The sequence below is a fragment of the Mus pahari genome, chromosome X, assembly GCF_900095145.1.
Source record: "Mus pahari chromosome X, PAHARI_EIJ_v1.1, whole genome shotgun sequence".
NCBI classification, from domain to species: Eukaryota; Metazoa; Chordata; class Mammalia; order Rodentia; family Muridae; genus Mus; species Mus pahari.
In genome coordinates this window covers 63,604,036-63,620,743 of record NC_034613.1, presented here as the reverse complement: position 1 = coordinate 63,620,743, position 16,708 = coordinate 63,604,036, and the positions used below count along the sequence as shown (strand labels likewise).

Here is a 16,708-nt window from a genome sequence, read left to right as displayed (position 1 = left end):
AATCTGCTCATCAGAGACTTAGCTGCTGATTTTTGTTTGATGTCACCTGAGGACATACTTTAGCATGTATGTAGAAGGTCATATGGTTTTGCTTCAACTTGATCCCATTTTCTTCTCTGCCTTTCACCTGCATAATGATCCTGGAGATTATAGCTCATTCTATTTCTTATCAATTTTGTTAGTTTCATTTGGCATCTCAAGTCATACATTCTTTTTAGATCCTGATTGGCTATATATAATTCTTACCTAGCCTCATTAATTTTGTCTACTGACATACTCTCCAATGTGACTGACTTGCAGTTTTTCATATAGTGCCATTGTCTACCACTCTTCCACTCCAGTTCTCTGAGGCCTTCAAAGTCTGCTTGACAAGTATCCTCACTGACTTTTTAGTAAACCATTTATTAATTCTTTGTGCGTTCATATATTTTGCCATGACCTCATCAGTCTAAGCATCATATTATATTCTTTTATGCCACCCTATGGGTCTCAGACAGACACAATCCCCCTTATTCTCTCTCCCTCCCTCCTAAATACACTTACTTACTTTCAATACACTATTATTTATTAAGACCATATATCAAAGGAGTTTAGTCAAAGTGTAAAGAAGGCAAATTGGTTTTCAAATCTCTCTGAGTAAGGAAATATGTCACTCTGGAAACAAAGTCCATAATGATGTAACTAACCATGGCACATGTTGTTTTCTCTATCCTGGGTTCTTTGTTTTTCCATATTAATTTAAAATTGCTCTTTCCATGTCTTTGAAGAATTGTGTTGGAATTTTGATGGGGATTTCATTGAATCTGTAGATTGCTTTTGGTAGGATGGCCATTTTTACTATATTAATCCTACAAATCCATGAGCATTTGAGATCTCTGTATTTTCTGAGGTCTTCTGCATTTTTTTATCTACATAAACTTTATATAGAAACTATTTATACACACACACACACCAACTTTCTGTATTTTTTTCTTATTAACCTTTTATTTTTAACAGTTTTACAATAAACAGAAAAGATGATCATTAAAAGATACCATAGCTGTTAATTTTTAAAATGAGGTTCATTTTCTAAAGCATTACCACTGTATCCTGTAATTACATTCTTTATATACAAGAAGTGTGTGCAAATGGCTTTGAAACTATAAAGTAATTCTGATATATCAGATACAAATGGTTGCCCTTAGGCATTAGTTAGACTTGACTACTTGCAATGAATCACAACTTGTTACATCTTTGATTTGCATTTTATTTATATAAGAAAAAAGACCATCACTTTATCATACCAACGTCTTTTGTAATGTATTTATTTATTTTAAATTAGGGCATTTTTATTAGATATTTTCTTCATTTACATTTCAAATGCTATCCCCAAAGCCCCCTATACCCACCCCCTGCCCTGCTCCCCAACCCATACACTCCCGGATCCTGGCCCTGGCATTCCCCTGTACTGGGGCATATGATCTTCACTATACCAAGGGCCTCTCCTCCCATTGATAATATCCTACGTATGCAACTAGAAACACAGCTCTGGGGGGGGGGTACTGGTTAGTTCATATTGTTGATCCTCCTGTAGGGTTGCAGACCCCTTTAGCTCCTTGGGTACTTTCTCCAGCTCCTTCACTGGGGGCCCTGTGTTCCATCCAATAGATGACTGTGAGCATCCACTTCTTTATTTGCCAGGTATTGGCATAGCCTCACAAGAGAGAGCTTTGTCAGGATCCTGTCAGCAAAATCTTTCTGGAATATGCAATAGTGTCTGGGTTTGATGGTTTTATATGGGATGGATCCCTGGGTGGGGAAGTCTCTAGATGGTCTTTCCTTCCTTCTCAGCTCCAAAATTTGTCTCTGTAACTCCTTCCATTGGTGTTTAGTTCCCTATTCTAAGAAGGAGCAAAGTATCCACACTTTGTTCTTCCTTCGTCTTAAGTTTCATGTGTTTTATAAATTGTATCTTGCATATTCTAAGTTTCTGGGCTAGTATCTGCTTATCAATGAGTATATATCATATGTGTTCTTTTGTGATTGGGTTANCTCACTCAGGATGATATCCTTCAGATACATCCATTTGCCTAAGAATTTTATGAATTCATTGTTCTTAATTGTTGAGTAGTACTCCATTGTGTAAATGTAACACATTTTCTGTATCCATTCCTCTGTTGAGGGACATCTGGGTTATTTCCAGCTTCTGGCTATTATAAATAAGACTGCTATGAACATAGTGGAGCATGTGTTTTTATTACAAGTTGGAACATCTTCTGGATATATGCCCAGGAGAGGTATTGCTGGATCTTCCGGTAGTACTGTCTAATTTTCTGAGTAACCGCCATACTGATTCCAGAATGGTTGTACCAGCTTGCAATCCCACCAACAATGGAGGAGTGTCCCTCTTTCTCTACATCCTCACTAGCATCTGCTGTCACCTGAATTTTTGATCTTATCCATTCTGACTGGCGTGAGGTGGTATCTCAGGGTTGTTTTGATTTGCATTTCCCTGGTAATTAAGGATGTTGAACAATTTTTCAGGTGCTTCTCAGCCATTCATTATTCCTCAGTTGAGAATTCTTTGTACCCCATGCTCTGTACCCCATTTTTTAATAGTTATTTGATTTTCTGGAGTCCATGTTCTTGAGTTCTTTATATTTATTGGATATTAGTCCCCTACCTGATTTAGGATTGGTAAAGATCCTTTTCCAATCTGTTGATGGCCTTTTTGTCTTATTGACAGTATCTTTTGCCTTACAGAAGCTTTGCAATTTTATGAGGCCCCATTTTTCAATTCTTGATCTTACAGCACAAGTCATTGCTATTCTGTTCAGGAAGCCTCACAGGAGGAACATCAATATGAACTAACCAGTGCTCCCAGAGCTCCTTGGAACGATACCACCAATCAAAGAAAACACATGGTAGAACTTGTGACTTTAGCTACCTATGTAGCAGAGGATGGCCTAGGTGGCCATCAATGGGAGGAGAGGCCCTTGGTCCTGTGAAGGTTCTATGCCCCAGTATAGGGGAATGCCAGGGCCAGGAGGTGGGAGTGGGTGGGTTGGTGAGCAGGCGGAGGATGGAGGGGACAGAGGATTTTCAGGGAGGAAACTAGGAAAGGAGATAACATTTGAAATGTAAATAAAGAAAATATCTAGTAAAAATATTTTTTAAAAATGAACTACTTTATATCCTTAAGGATAGCAAAAAAAAAAAAAAAAAAGAAAAAGAAAAAAAAAAGCCTACATTAACTGACCTTGAAATGGGCTGGGGAGATAGTTCAGTGGAGCAGTGAGGATCTCAGTTTGATTCCCCAGAAACTATGTAAAGCCAAGCTTAATAACATGTGTCTATAATCCCAGTGGTCTGTCAGCAAGATACCAGGTGGATGTAAGCAAAGGAGACCCATCTCAAAAAAAGGTGAAGGACAGGACCAGAGCCTGAGGTGTCCTCTGACTTCCACATGCACAGTGTGCCATATGTGCCCACACTCACACACTTGAACACACACATATCTATACCATATATACAATAACAGTAACAATGTCCAACATCAGTAGTTACTAGGTGTGATGGTTTGTATATGCTTGGCCTGGGGAGTGCCATTATTAGGAGGTCTGACCTTGTTGGAGTAGGTGTGTCACTGTGGGCATCGGCTTAAGACCCTTGTCCTAGCTGCCTGGAAGTGAGTATTCTGCTAATAGCATTGAGATGAAGATGCAGAACTCTCAGCTTCTCCTGTACCATGCCTGCCTGTATGCTGCCATGTTCCCACCTTAATGATAATGGACTGATCCTCTGAACCTGTAAGCCAGCCCCAATTAAATGTTGTCCTTTATAAGAAAAAAAAAAAGTCAGTTTTGAATGTTTTCTTCTTCTGTTTTCTACCTTATTTTTAAAACAGGGTCTCTCACTGAATCTGAAGTTCATCAGTAAGCTAGACTATCTGGCCAGTGAGTTCCAGGGATTCTCCTGTCTATATTTCCATCACTGGAGTTACAAATGTGGGTTGTTCTAACAGCTTTTATGTGGATGCTGAACATCCAAATTCAAATTCTAATGACTGTAAAATAAGCACTTTACCAACTGACCATTTATTTCTATACCCCCTCCATTTATTTAGTTAGTTGATTTATTTCACCAGAAATGTTCAATTTTGTACATATATTGTTAGGTCTATACCTAAGTAATGTATTTCATTTAAGGGGGTACTAGTATAAATTAAATTGCATTTTTTACTTCAAATTCCACTTGTTCATTGCTACTGTATAGGAAACAGATGGGCTTGTATTAACTTTATTTCTTAAAACCATGCAAAGATAACCCATTATTCCAGGAAAAATTTGTTAACTTTTTAAAATATTTCTTTGTAATAATGTCATCTGTGGATTTTTGTTTTTGAGATAAATTCTTAAGTTTCCCAGACTAACCTCAAACTTACTATGTACCCTATATTAGACTTGGCTCTCCTGCCTAAGCCTCCTGTCTGCTGAAATTACAGACATGCACCACCATGCCTAGCGACAAAGACAAGTTTAATTTCCTTCTTCCCAGTCTGTATATTCTTCCATTTCTTGTCATATTGTATTTATTATTACTTATAGCAGAATGTTAAAAATAGTGCAACCTTGAATTTTTTGTGATTTTTTTTAGGAGAGATGTTTTGAATTTCTTACCATTAAGTATGGTGTTAGCCATAGATTTCTTTGTAGATTTTTCCATTCCTTCTCTCCCTCCCTCCTCCTCCCTGCCCACTATCTTCCTTCCTTAGTACTGGAGACTAAACTCATGGACTTGATCTAGCTACATTGCCTGCCCTGTAGCTTTCTTTATCAAGTTGAGGAAGTTCCTCTTTATCAAATTGAGGATGTTTCTCTTTATTCTTAGTTTACTGAGAGTTTATTTTTAGAGAGACAGAGACAGACAGAGACGGAGACAGAGAAACAGAGAGACAAAGAGACAGAGACAGACAGAGATACAGAGAGACAGAGACAGAGACAGATTGAGTGTTTGGTTATGTGCACGTGAGTGCTGGTGCCTGTAGAGGTCAGAGGTATTGGATCTCTTTGGAACTGGAGTTACACGGACTTGTGAGTATGTGATGTGGGTATTGGGGACTGAATTCAGGTGCCTTACAAGAGCAAAATATGCTCTTAACCACTTCACTACATTTCCAGCAGCCCCCCCCCCACTTAAATCATGAATGGGTATTGGATTTTGTTAAATGTTTTTCCTGCATCTGTAGATATGATCATGTAATTTTGTTAGCCATTTTTGAGTATTATAAAAAGTTTATTTTGCAAAAAGTGTCATATGAAAATGCACACAACCCAATTTTACACAAGAGTTAAATAGGCTTTTGGGAGAGAGACATGAACTTCTCTGCTGAATACCCATTGTTTAAACTCTTTCCTAGGATTCTAACATGGTGATGCTGGTTCCTCACATCACCAGTGTTATTCTGCTGCCCACTAGTTGTCATCACTTATAAAGAGATCAAAGCCCAACAATATTCTTAGGACTTAATGTGGAGTACATTGATTGATTTTCAAATGTTGAACCAAGACTTCCATAACTATACTTGATCATATTATCTAATTACTTTAAAGCATCATCAAATCAAACTTATTAATATTTTTAGAACATTTGCATTTATATTTATTAAATATATTGGTCTATAGCTTCCTTAAAATACCTATGGCTTTGTATTAGAGTAATTTTAGCCTTATTGACTGAGTTAAGTATTCAATATGTCTTATGGACATTTCTTCTTTCAGTTTAACAACTATTCTATATTTTGTCTCATTTTCACATCGATATAACAATTTCCCAATTCTAGATTAGTTCAAATACTCTGTCTTCTCATACCTATACCTGAGTCTTTGATTATTGTTGCAGAAAGATCAGTCATTGCCTCATGGTAGCAGAACTCAAGTGGGCCCATAATGCTGCCCACAGTGATGCTAAACTTGTTTTTTTAATCACTTCAATGGCTATTTCAAACACTTTCTCCTGAGACCCACAGGTCTATCTCCACAATCTCCAAGCTCAAAAGATTCTTTTAATGAATTTAGCAAACACTTGTTAATTACTTGCTGTATCTCCTTATCCTTTATGAAGAGAATCAAAACCATCAGACAACTTTAATTTCTTTAGAATCTGAACTGATTTTTTCCATCTCTTGGGGAATGAGTTCTGACTTCCAGGTACATTTAATAGCAAGCTTTTCATATGTAAATTATGCATAATTCTTCCCTGTTTCTCTGGAGCTATAGGCACAGGCCTTGGGAGGATAGGAGCTTTTGGACTTTAGTTTCAGTGGATATTGTGGATATACTCACTACTCAAGCCTCTATCTTTCAGGTGATGTACAAAGCCAATCCTTAAGACACCGAGATAAGCGGCTCAGTTTAAATCTGGTATGTTTGGCTCTTGCATTCATTACTTTAAATTTCAATTTGGCTAGAAATAACCTGACCTATATGTGATGTTTCCTTTAAGTCTTCTAAAACTCAGTGCTCTAATTCTCGGAGAACTCTTCCAGTAAACCAATAATATTTCAAAGGGAAAAATAGCTGGAGTGACAAGTTTCACCTTCATAGAGAATTCACAACCCAGCGGTGTAAATTGTGAATTTTAATGCCAATATTTATATGCCCGCCTGCCTATCTGCCTGTCTATTTACCATCTGTTTGTCTGTCTATCATGTCTGTCTGTCTATCTCTCATCTGTCTGTCTATCCATCTATCATCTGTCTGTCTATCTTTATCATCTATCTATCTATCATCTGTCTGTCTATCTATCTACATCTGTGTCTATCATCTGTCTGTCTATCTATCTGTCTATCTTAGGAGTATGTACTCATGTATGTAAAGCCTGAAAACAACCTTGGTTATTTCTCAAGAGGTCATTTCTCAGGATTCTCAAGGATCCACCTGTTGGGTTTTGTTGTTGTTGTTTTGCTTTGTTTATTTTTTTGACAAGTTCTTACATAGCCCAGACTAGTTTTGAACTCCCTGTGTAGTAAAAGATGACCTTAAAGCTCTTCCTGACTCTTCCTTCCCCCAAATCCTGGGATTGTGTTGTGTACTCTACCGTGCTTGCTTTAATGTGGTGCTGAGGAGAGAACCCAGACTTGTGGGAATGCTAGGTCATGCAGAATATTTCAGTAAGTTTCTAAGCTGGGTGTGGTTAACATCTCTCTCTCTTTCTCTCTCTTTTTAAAGATTTGTTTATTTTATGTATATGAGCAAACTGTAACTGTCTTCAGACACACCAGAAGAGGGCATTGGATTCCATTAGAGATGGTTGTGAGCCACCATGTGGTTGCTGGGATTGAACTCAGGACCTCTGGAAGAGCAGTCAGTGCTCTTAACCACTGAGCCATCTTTCCAGTCTGGTAACATATATCTCTAATCTGAAGGCTCAGAAAGAAGAATCTCAAATTGAAGTTTAGCCCAGACTACTCTCCGTCTTAAAGTAGCCTAGGCAAGATCCCCAATTAAGATAGATGTGTAAATGAGATTCTTGCAGTGGGTGTACATGCTTGTTATTCTAGCTAATCAGAATGGTGAGACAGGAAGACCAGTGTAGATAAGGTCTCTCAAATACAGCTTTTAAAAAGCAGTTGGGGATGTGTCTCAGTGGCAGAGCACTTGCTTAGCATGTTGAGGTTCTGGATTTAATCCCTAGACTAAAAAACTCCCCACTTTGTTAGATATTTGTCATTTTATTATGATTAAGCCTTTTTAAGATATTAACTTGTATATAATTTTTAATAAAATTAATATTTTACTTAAATCACCATAGCAAAAATGTTAAGCAAAAAAAAAAAAAAGATTTTTCTATTTCCCCTTCTTAATGAGATTTAAGCGTCTCCCCCTTGGGCCCTCCATGCTATTTAGCTTCTTTGGATCTGTGATTTATAGCAGTTATCCTGTACTTTATGGCTAAAATCCACTTGCAAGTGAGCACATACCATGTTTGTCTTTCTGGGTCTGGGTTACATCATGCAGGATGATCTTTTCTAGTTCTATCTATTTGCCAGCAAATTTCATGATGTCATTGTTTTTAATAGCTGAGTACTATTCCATTTTGTAAATGAGCCATATTTTCTTTATGTATTCTTCGGTTGAAAGATATGGGTTGTTCTCAGTTTGTGGCTATTATGAATAAAGCTTCTATGAACACAGTTGAAAAAAAAAGATTTGAATTGATTTGGGAACTATTGGATTTGATATTTCATAAGGACATTTCAAAGCCAATGAATTAGACTTTTGCTTACTTGGGGTAGCTGTTAAAGCACCATATTATACTTGAAGCATATACTTTCTCATTGCTGTGACAAAATATCTGACAGAAGCCGCAAAGGAACGAGTTTATTTTACCTAATAGTTTAAAAAGAGAGGGCATGGCAGATTTCATGGTAATGTGGGTTGCAGCTGGCACTCACCTGGATTTCTCTTTTTCTCCTTTTTTTTCAGTTCAAGATTCCAACCAGGAGTTTGGTACCACCTACATTCAGAGTGGGACATTCCTTCTCAGTTAATCCTCTCTAGAAATGCTCTCAAAGATATGTTTCCAGTGAAGTTGATAATCAGAATTAACTACCACAAAGAAATTCATTAATTAAAAACCTTTCGTGTTTTAGTATTGTATCTCAGAGAGATATTACCTATCCTCATATGAATTCAGAGGCAGAACTTTAACTAGATGTGTGTCCAGTTTTCCCAAAGAAATTCAGAGTTCCTTTGGGATAATTTAGAACTGAAACTATATTACAGCTGTATTACCTACTAGTATCAGTTTGCATTTATGGTCTATAGTTCCCAACCTATACTTGTTCTGTCTTGCAGCCATGTAAGTTTTCACCGATATATCCCACAGCTTCACCCAATGCTGAAGACAGCTATGTGCCCATGAGCCCCAAAGACACCGCTTCTGAACTTAGACCCCATTACAGCCAGGATGACTACATTCCAATGAGCTCAAGCATGCTGCCTGAGTTACCTGCAGACTTGGAGCCACCCCCAGTGCACAGAAATCTTAAGCCCCAGAGAAAATGTAAGACATTTGACTAAGACTGCTATGTTGGGTAGAGGGGCAAGCTACTTCCTTATAATGATTAGAAAGAAGTAGAGGGGGAAGTATTAAGAGACTGGGATTTTGCTTTAAAGATGTGTTTATTTTATGTATATGAGTACACTGTCTCTGTCTTCAGACACACCAGAAGAGGGCATCAGAACCCATTACAGATGGCTGTGAGCCACCATGTGGTTGCTGGGGATTGAACTCAGGACCTCTGGAAGAGCAGTCAGTGCTCTTAACCATTGAGTCATCTCTCCAGCCTTGGGGTATTTTTTTTTTATTCCAAGATAGTTAAAAGAGTCAGAAGACATAAAGGTATTGTGGCTCTGCAAATGCATTCTACAGAGGACTTATTTTTGCCTACTTCTATAATGAAGTCCCAGGAGTAAGTGATGAGAATCATAAAGAAAGTTACCAGATATCCCATTTAAATAACACTAGAATGTATAGTACTGGCTTTCTGGAAGGCAGCCAACAATGGTCTTTAACAATTCCTTAATGTCCTTCATACTCAAGTACAATTTATAATTTTTTTTAACCACTCAGCAGAGGCAGAGTGGTGGTGGTGGTGGGGACTTCAACTGTGAACCATATGACTCTTGTACATACAGGGCATCTTTTCGACCCCATGTTACTACTCCCAAGCAGCCCTTCTGGTAGAAAAGGAGAAAGGGAAAAGATAGATCAAAGTGAATCCTTTTAAATTTATTTGAGATTCCTTTATGTATGTGGATATATTTCCTGCATTTATGTCTGTGTACCACATTCATTCAGTGTCCATGGAGGCCAAAAGGGTTCATCAAATCCCCTGGAACTGGAGATACAGATGACTGAACTGCCATGTAGGTTCTAGGAACAGAACCAGATCCTCTGGAAGAGCAGCAAGTACTCTAAACCATTGAGCCATCTGTCCCTCAAAGTGAATTATTAACTTCATTCTTACTTAACTTCATTCACTTGTCCAATAAGCTACACAATTACAAGGAAATGGTGCAATGGCTGTGATCCCTGACATACCATATGGTCTGCTTATGCCCCTCATTGCTCTTAGAAAAATTGCCCCATTCTGGTGGCCATGCCCAAAGCTGCTAACTGAGACCTTATTCAGGTCTAGTCAATACCAGCTACACCTTTTTGGTTGTAAGTCAACCACATGTGTAGAGTGTTAGCCATGCATGCAGTTATATGTTAGGCACTGGATAGTATGCAGGAATGAAAATGGAGGAAAGTCTTTGGTCTGAGGAGGATCATATATCAAAATCACCTAGAAGAAACAAGAAACATTGCGAAGTTAGTATTAAATATAACAGACTCTGTATTGTGGGATACAGAGGAAATAACTAGCTATTGTAGTCAGAAACAACATCAGACTATTTTAAACAAAGGATGGACTTAAGGATGAAGACTTGATAGGTTAAGTGAAAGGGTGGGCAGTAAGAAGAGGTGAGCTGTGGGATGAATTTTGGAGTTCATCTAGGAAAGAACAGGGTGGTTAACCCTGAAGACAGATGATGAGTGTCACACTACTAGGAGAGCCTTTCTCACTAGGGACTTCATTCATGTATTTCCCTCTCCCCAGCCCAGACAGTTGCCTAGGCCTGTGATACCTGGGAAAACAACTGGGCAGCAGGAAGGTCTCTGTCAGTATCTTTTTGCTTATGTACTTTAGTGGAGAAAATAGATATCAAAATAGGCAAATAGGCCACTGAGGAAAGTACTAAGTACAGAGACTGTGGTCTTGAGCAAGCCAAATGAAAACCCTGACATTTGGGATCGTAGTCTAGACTTTGGTCAAATAATCACAGATATTGTTTCATCATAAACCCTGGGAGGAGTACATGGATGGTAAGCAAACAAAAGCATAAGGCCTGTGATGAGGGATCTGACACAGTCTGGAGGTCAGAGGCCACCTAAAGCAGAAGACATTGAACTGAGATATGAATATAAGTAACTGGGCAACAACATGAGGGGGAATATTTTAGGTGGGAGGACCAGTAGGTAGAGACATGGAGACTAGAACCTGGTGATCATCTCTGACTCTAACATGTAGAGTGTCTGGAATACATTGATCTTTCCAAGGCTACAAATTTCTGAATATTTGGTTAATATTTTGTTTCCAACATTTGCTTCTGTGAGTTTCTGACAAAACTCACTTTAATCCGGTCTGGGTTCATCCTGAGAGGCAGGCTGGCTAAAATGGTATGTGTGAGAGGAAAATGGAGCCAGGACAAGATTTTCTGTTCGAGGCTCGAATTTTACTGAAAGGGCTCAGCTTATATAGTGTGGGAGAAAACCCCAGTCCCCAGCCCCAGTCTTTGAAGGCTCCAATGAATGTCCGTGGGTAGGCTAGGCGGGTCAAAAGATCAAGGCACAGGTGAGTGTCTTTAGGTAGGCGGGTCCTCTCAGCAGGCGGTGGAGACAGTAGAGCTGCAGCTCTGGTGGATCTGAAGGTTGCTGCTNGTGAATTTCAGCACCTGCAGGGAGCTGGGTTTAGAAGGACAGTGATTATTAAAGCTTGGCAGATCTGAATATTATAACTACAGGTAGTCCAGTGGCAACCGAGAGCTGGGAGGCCCCAACAACTTCATTACTGATAGACTGATACTCCAATAACTATATCAACTAAATGTATGGTTTCATTGTTTTTTACTTCTAGTGTGATATAAGGCTGCTTGTTTAATAGTTGTTCATATCCCCAGGGAATCAGGCAAGAGTAGAATGTTAAAATTCTCACTCATCACCAGTAATTCTTGTTAGTACATTTGAGTTTGACATGTAAAGGAAGTGGATTGTGGAAGCTTTTACAATCTTTAGATTCTCTGCTCAAAGATCCTGAGTGCTATCCATACTGAATACTGTGCACTGATTTTTTTAGCGCAGCCACCTCCCTTGGACCCAAGAAACCTTTCCACCATCCAGGAACACACATCTCTAACCAGGACTTACACCGTGCCTTGGTAAGCCTCAGACCTTAGGTCTCTTGTGGTTGAAGTGCATTTCATATTGTTTAAGAGAGCCAAAGAAGGATTTGATCTTGTTATCAAGAGCCACAAGTGGTTTCTACACCAAGAAGGAAGGTGTGTAACTGAATTTCTCTGGATTTTGAATTCCAGAAATAGAGCAGTGTTAGGAACTTCTCTCTCTTCCTGGTGTACCTGTTCTTTGCAGAACTCTTTTCTTTGTTGCATGCTTTGTATTAGTCAGGGTTCTTTAAAGAAACAGAGCTAATATAATTGATAGGTGTTTGTTAAAATGACTTACAGGCTGTGGTCGGAGTTAGTTCAACAATGACTCTCTCCCAGTGGGAAGGCCAAGAATCCAGTAGTCAGTCTATGATACTGGATGTCTCAACAATCCCAGTCTGGTACTGGAGTCTCAGGGAATTTCCAGAAAGATGTTGATTTTCAGTCTACATTGGAATCCCGTGAAAGTAGGTTCTAACTCCAGTGAAGGAATGCCTCAGGAATAAAATAGATGAACTTGTTGTCAATGAGGGGAAGCCAAGCAAACAAAAAGCAAAAGCTTTCATCCCCTATATCTTTTTATGTGAGCTGTTGTCAGAAGGTGTTTTCAAGATTTAGGGTGGGTCTTCCCACCTCAATGATCCAGTAAAAAATTGTTTCATAGGTGTGCCCAGCTGCTTCCATTGTAGTTGATTCCAGATGTAGTCATGTTGACAACAAAGATTATCACATACTTCAAGCTTGTTTACATGCTTCAATTCCAGCATCAACAAAGATAAGCTATTTTTGATACAAATGCAGATATTCAAGGGAGAAAAAATTATGGAATTCCATCAAATTGGCATCACCCATAGCACAGAATGCACAGATAGCACAACTAACTAGGGTTCCAGAAGCTCAACTTAATGAATCATATCTGAGAAAAGAGTTTTCAGAGAAAGTGGGATTGTTTATAAACTGGATAGACAAACATTAACACATCTGTACCTGCTCATCTTACCTTCTAGAAGCTGGATTTTCTGAATCTAAGGCTAGCCCAGGAGTTTTCTGGCACACATTAAATGCCACAGGACAGGGAACCTTTTTTTGAGATTGGGACCAATTGGCCTGGAGCTCAGGAAGGCCTTGAATTTACAGAAATCTGCCTGTCTCTTTTTACCAAGTTCTGGGATTAAATAAAAGTAAAAGGATACACCACCCTACTCATGTGGACATGCTAACTTTGTAAAGAATTCTGCAGAGAGCTTTATTTCCAGGCCAAACTGCAGAGACACTTAGCCTGTTCTGCCTTAGGAGGAAAAGGCAGATTAATATATGGTCTCTTCTTGTCTTGTCAGATGATTGAGTATACTTTCTTATTTCTCCTGTCTTGTTTTGAAACAAAAAGCCCCCAAGGAATTGGGGAGGGGTTTTTGTTGATTGTTTGTTTGATTACATTTTGCTTTGGAGAATTTTTTTATCCTGACAGCTACCTTTATGACTTTGGTGCATTTTTGTTAATTTGTTGTTTGCTAAATAAAGGCATTTGTGTTGCATGGAGGGCTTAGGAAACAGCAATTAGGAAGCATTTGCTCCAGAGTGGGACAGGGCTGCTGGGAAGTGTCTTCAAGAATTGCTTGAGCCAAAAGGAAGTTGTGTTTGGAAGGAGCAGGCTCAAACCCCACAGGGCTGTCTGTTCTTGACTGTTTCAAAGCAGCTGTAAGACATTGCATTGACTTCATCTGTATTCTTTATCTTAGCAATCGAACCAGTTTTCTCTCTCCACAAAGAAATGGTATTAATTGTGCAAGACTTTTTTCCACTCCTTCTGAAGAAGAAGAAGAAGAAGAAGAAGAAGAAGAAGAAGAAGAAGAAGAAGAAGAAGAAGAAGAAGAAGAAGAAGAAGAAGAAGAAGAAGAAGAAGAAGAAGAAGAAGAAGAAGACTACATTCAAATGGTAATCTTGTGGGGGGTTTTTTTGTGTGTGTGTTAGTGTGTGTGTATGTCTGTGTGTGAGTGTTCTTTTTTTCTCCAAATTTATAATCTTGAGAGTTCATTATGATGAATGCACGTTTCTCAAAAGTCTGTGTGCAGTCATAAAGTATGGCTTATTATAAAACCAGGTCACCGTTTTTTTTGTTTTGTTTTGTTTTGTTTTGTTTAGATTGGGAGAAAATCAATTTGAAACTAATTTCCTCCTTTCCTTTTCTTTTTTAATGTGTACTTTAAGTATATGCATGTATGTTGTGTGTGCATGTGTGTTTTATAAGTATGTATGTGTACATATTGGTGCATGTGCACATGTGTATGCACATGTGTATGAGGGCCAAGAGTTGGCATCAGAAGTGTTCCACTACCTCAATTCACCTTGTCTCTCTGTCTCTTTCTTTAAGTAAATTTTATGATTGGCTAGGTTGCCTGGCTAGAGACTTTCAGGGATTCATCTACCTTCTCCTCCCCAGCAAGTACCTGAATTACAGATGTATGTAATCATGCCTAGCTTTTATATGGGTTCTGGAGATCTGAACTCAGACCCTAATGTTTGAGTGCAAAGTGCTTTATCTACTAAGCCACTCCTCAGCAACCTTGAAGTTGGTTTTCTTTTTTATGGTATTCAGCTCCTTATACCAGTTGAATTCCTCAATATTTCAGGAGAACCCAGGACTAAAGGTTATGTTATGGCAGATAGAAACGGTAGCCAATTCTTTGTTCAAAAACTGTGATGTTCTGTTTGATTCCAGTGATTTGTAATTAATTCTCTAAATGTCCAAAGTCCAAGCTGTGAAAATACATTTATTGGAGGCTTTATTTTATAAAAATATTTACCTCTGAACTTTTTGAACATTCGTGTTTTAGGGTCTTTCTGCAGAATTGAGTGGGTAGAGATGTAACATATTTATGCTTTGATAAGACAGTCACAGTTCAAAAGTGCTAATATTAGTGCAATTAGGGAGCCCTTTAGCCAGAACTATGTCTATTCACAACACAGTAACAGGGAGTTCCGGAGAGAACTTCTGTATGAACATTAGATATTTAAAAGAGTTCTTAGCAGCATGATGTTGAAGACACTGACAATATGCTCTTGAGAAGATAATCTTATTCTCATGTGCATGAGGATACAAGTAAACACATTATGAAAATTTCAAAGAATATATTAAAATATTATATGAAAATAAAAGTCTGAAATGAATTACCTCTAGGAAAGTAACAGCTGAAGGTTTCATTTGTCTTATTTGATAAAAGTTATGTTATAATGCACTTAACCATATGCAGGTGGGAAGTGATTCTTCTATAAATCTTCTGTGTTCTTCCCAATATTTCTTACACTTAGTAATGGCCCATGGGAAACTTTTACAAGAGACTATCCATATAAAAGACTCTGAACAGCTGTGCTCTGTCTCTGGAGAGCAGAAAAGGGAAGTGAACTTAAACATTAAGGAAGCAAGTGCAAAGTTATTTCAGGCACTAACAGTTTGTTTCTGATATTTGAGACAGTAACACAATAGAGTTAAATATTGATTGATTGCTTAACTGTACCTAGATGGTCAAAGATTGTGGATTACTGAACCATATGACACAGCACTTAAGGAATAGACAACACTAGTTGATGGTAGATGTGAGTGAAATATTATGTGAAAAAAGTGAAGGAGTGTCTTAGCTAATTCAGCTGTGTTTAACTCCAGGTAATAATATTCTTTGAAATGACTCATTTATATTCTTTACTTTGTGCTTCACAATGCCCCAATATGATAGTTAGAACTTGCATCATTTATATTGTTTTCTTCCGTAATCTTGTGTTTGTTTTTTCCGCTGAAGAGAAGTTCTGATCTGATTATTAAAAGTGAGGCATAGGGCCAGAAAGCGGAAGTGGGTGGGTTGGGGAGCAGGGTGGAGGGAGGGTATAGGGGACTTTCAGGATAGCACTTGAAATGTAAATGAAGAAAATATCTAATAAAAAATGTTAAAACAATAAAAAATAAAACTGTGAAAAAAATAAAAAATAAAAGTGAGGCATGTCAGCAGTTAAGATCATTGGCCAGGTTTGATTCCCATCACCCATATAGCTCACAGCCATTGGAAACTCCAATTCTAGAGGATCTGATGTCCCCTTTTGTCCTCTGCTAGGATCAGGCATACAAGTAATGCCCAGATATACACAGAGACAAAAATTTCATATACATAAATAAAATTAAATTTTTAAAAAAGTGAGGCCAGGTGCTCACTTCAGCACCACATATACTAAAGTTGGAATGATTCAGAGAAGATTAGCATGGCCCCTGCCCACAGATGACACACAAATTCGTGATGTGTTCCATATTTCTACTTAATGGTAACTTGGTAAGGGAAGAAATAAAGAAAGAAATTAAGGACTTTTTAGAATTCAATGAAAATGAAGGCACAACATACCCAAACTTATGGGACACAATGAAAGCAGTCCTAAGAGGAAAACTCACAGCCCTGAGTGCTTCCAAAAAGAAACTAGAGAAAGCACACACTAGCAGCTTGAAAGCACACCTGAGAAAGGATCCTTCCAGTTTCCATCTGGTCTGTGCCACAGTGCCTGGAGCTGATCCTGTTCCATAGTGCTCCATACACAAATAGGGAGAGAGCTGGTCTCGGAGGAGTGTGGACATGTCTGTGAGCACAGGTAAGACCACCACTTCTGCTCTGAGGGACCTGCCCAGAGACCTCAGGACA

At 38.4% G+C, this 16,708-nt stretch overlaps 1 protein-coding gene and 1 non-coding gene across 2 annotated transcripts in view; both read left to right on the top strand.

The window, feature by feature from the left end:
- Gab3 (GRB2 associated binding protein 3) overlaps positions 1-13,913 on the top strand; it is a gene marked incomplete at its 3' end in the record, with an annotated part of 61,151 nt that extends 47,238 nt beyond the window's left edge. The window contains exons 5-8 of the mRNA XM_021188509.1: positions 6,346-6,401; positions 8,838-9,045; positions 11,945-12,026; positions 13,772-13,913. Coding sequence (XP_021044168.1) covers positions 6,346-6,401; positions 8,838-9,045; positions 11,945-12,026; positions 13,772-13,913 — 488 coding nt within the window. The remainder of the gene's footprint in view (positions 1-6,345; positions 6,402-8,837; positions 9,046-11,944; positions 12,027-13,771) is intronic.
- Positions 13,914-16,225: 2,312 nt separating this feature from the next.
- Positions 16,226-16,332, top strand: LOC115063277. The gene has a single exon (XR_003843142.1). It is a non-coding gene; the product is annotated as a U6 spliceosomal RNA (small nuclear RNA).
- Positions 16,333-16,708: the final 376 nt, after the last annotated feature.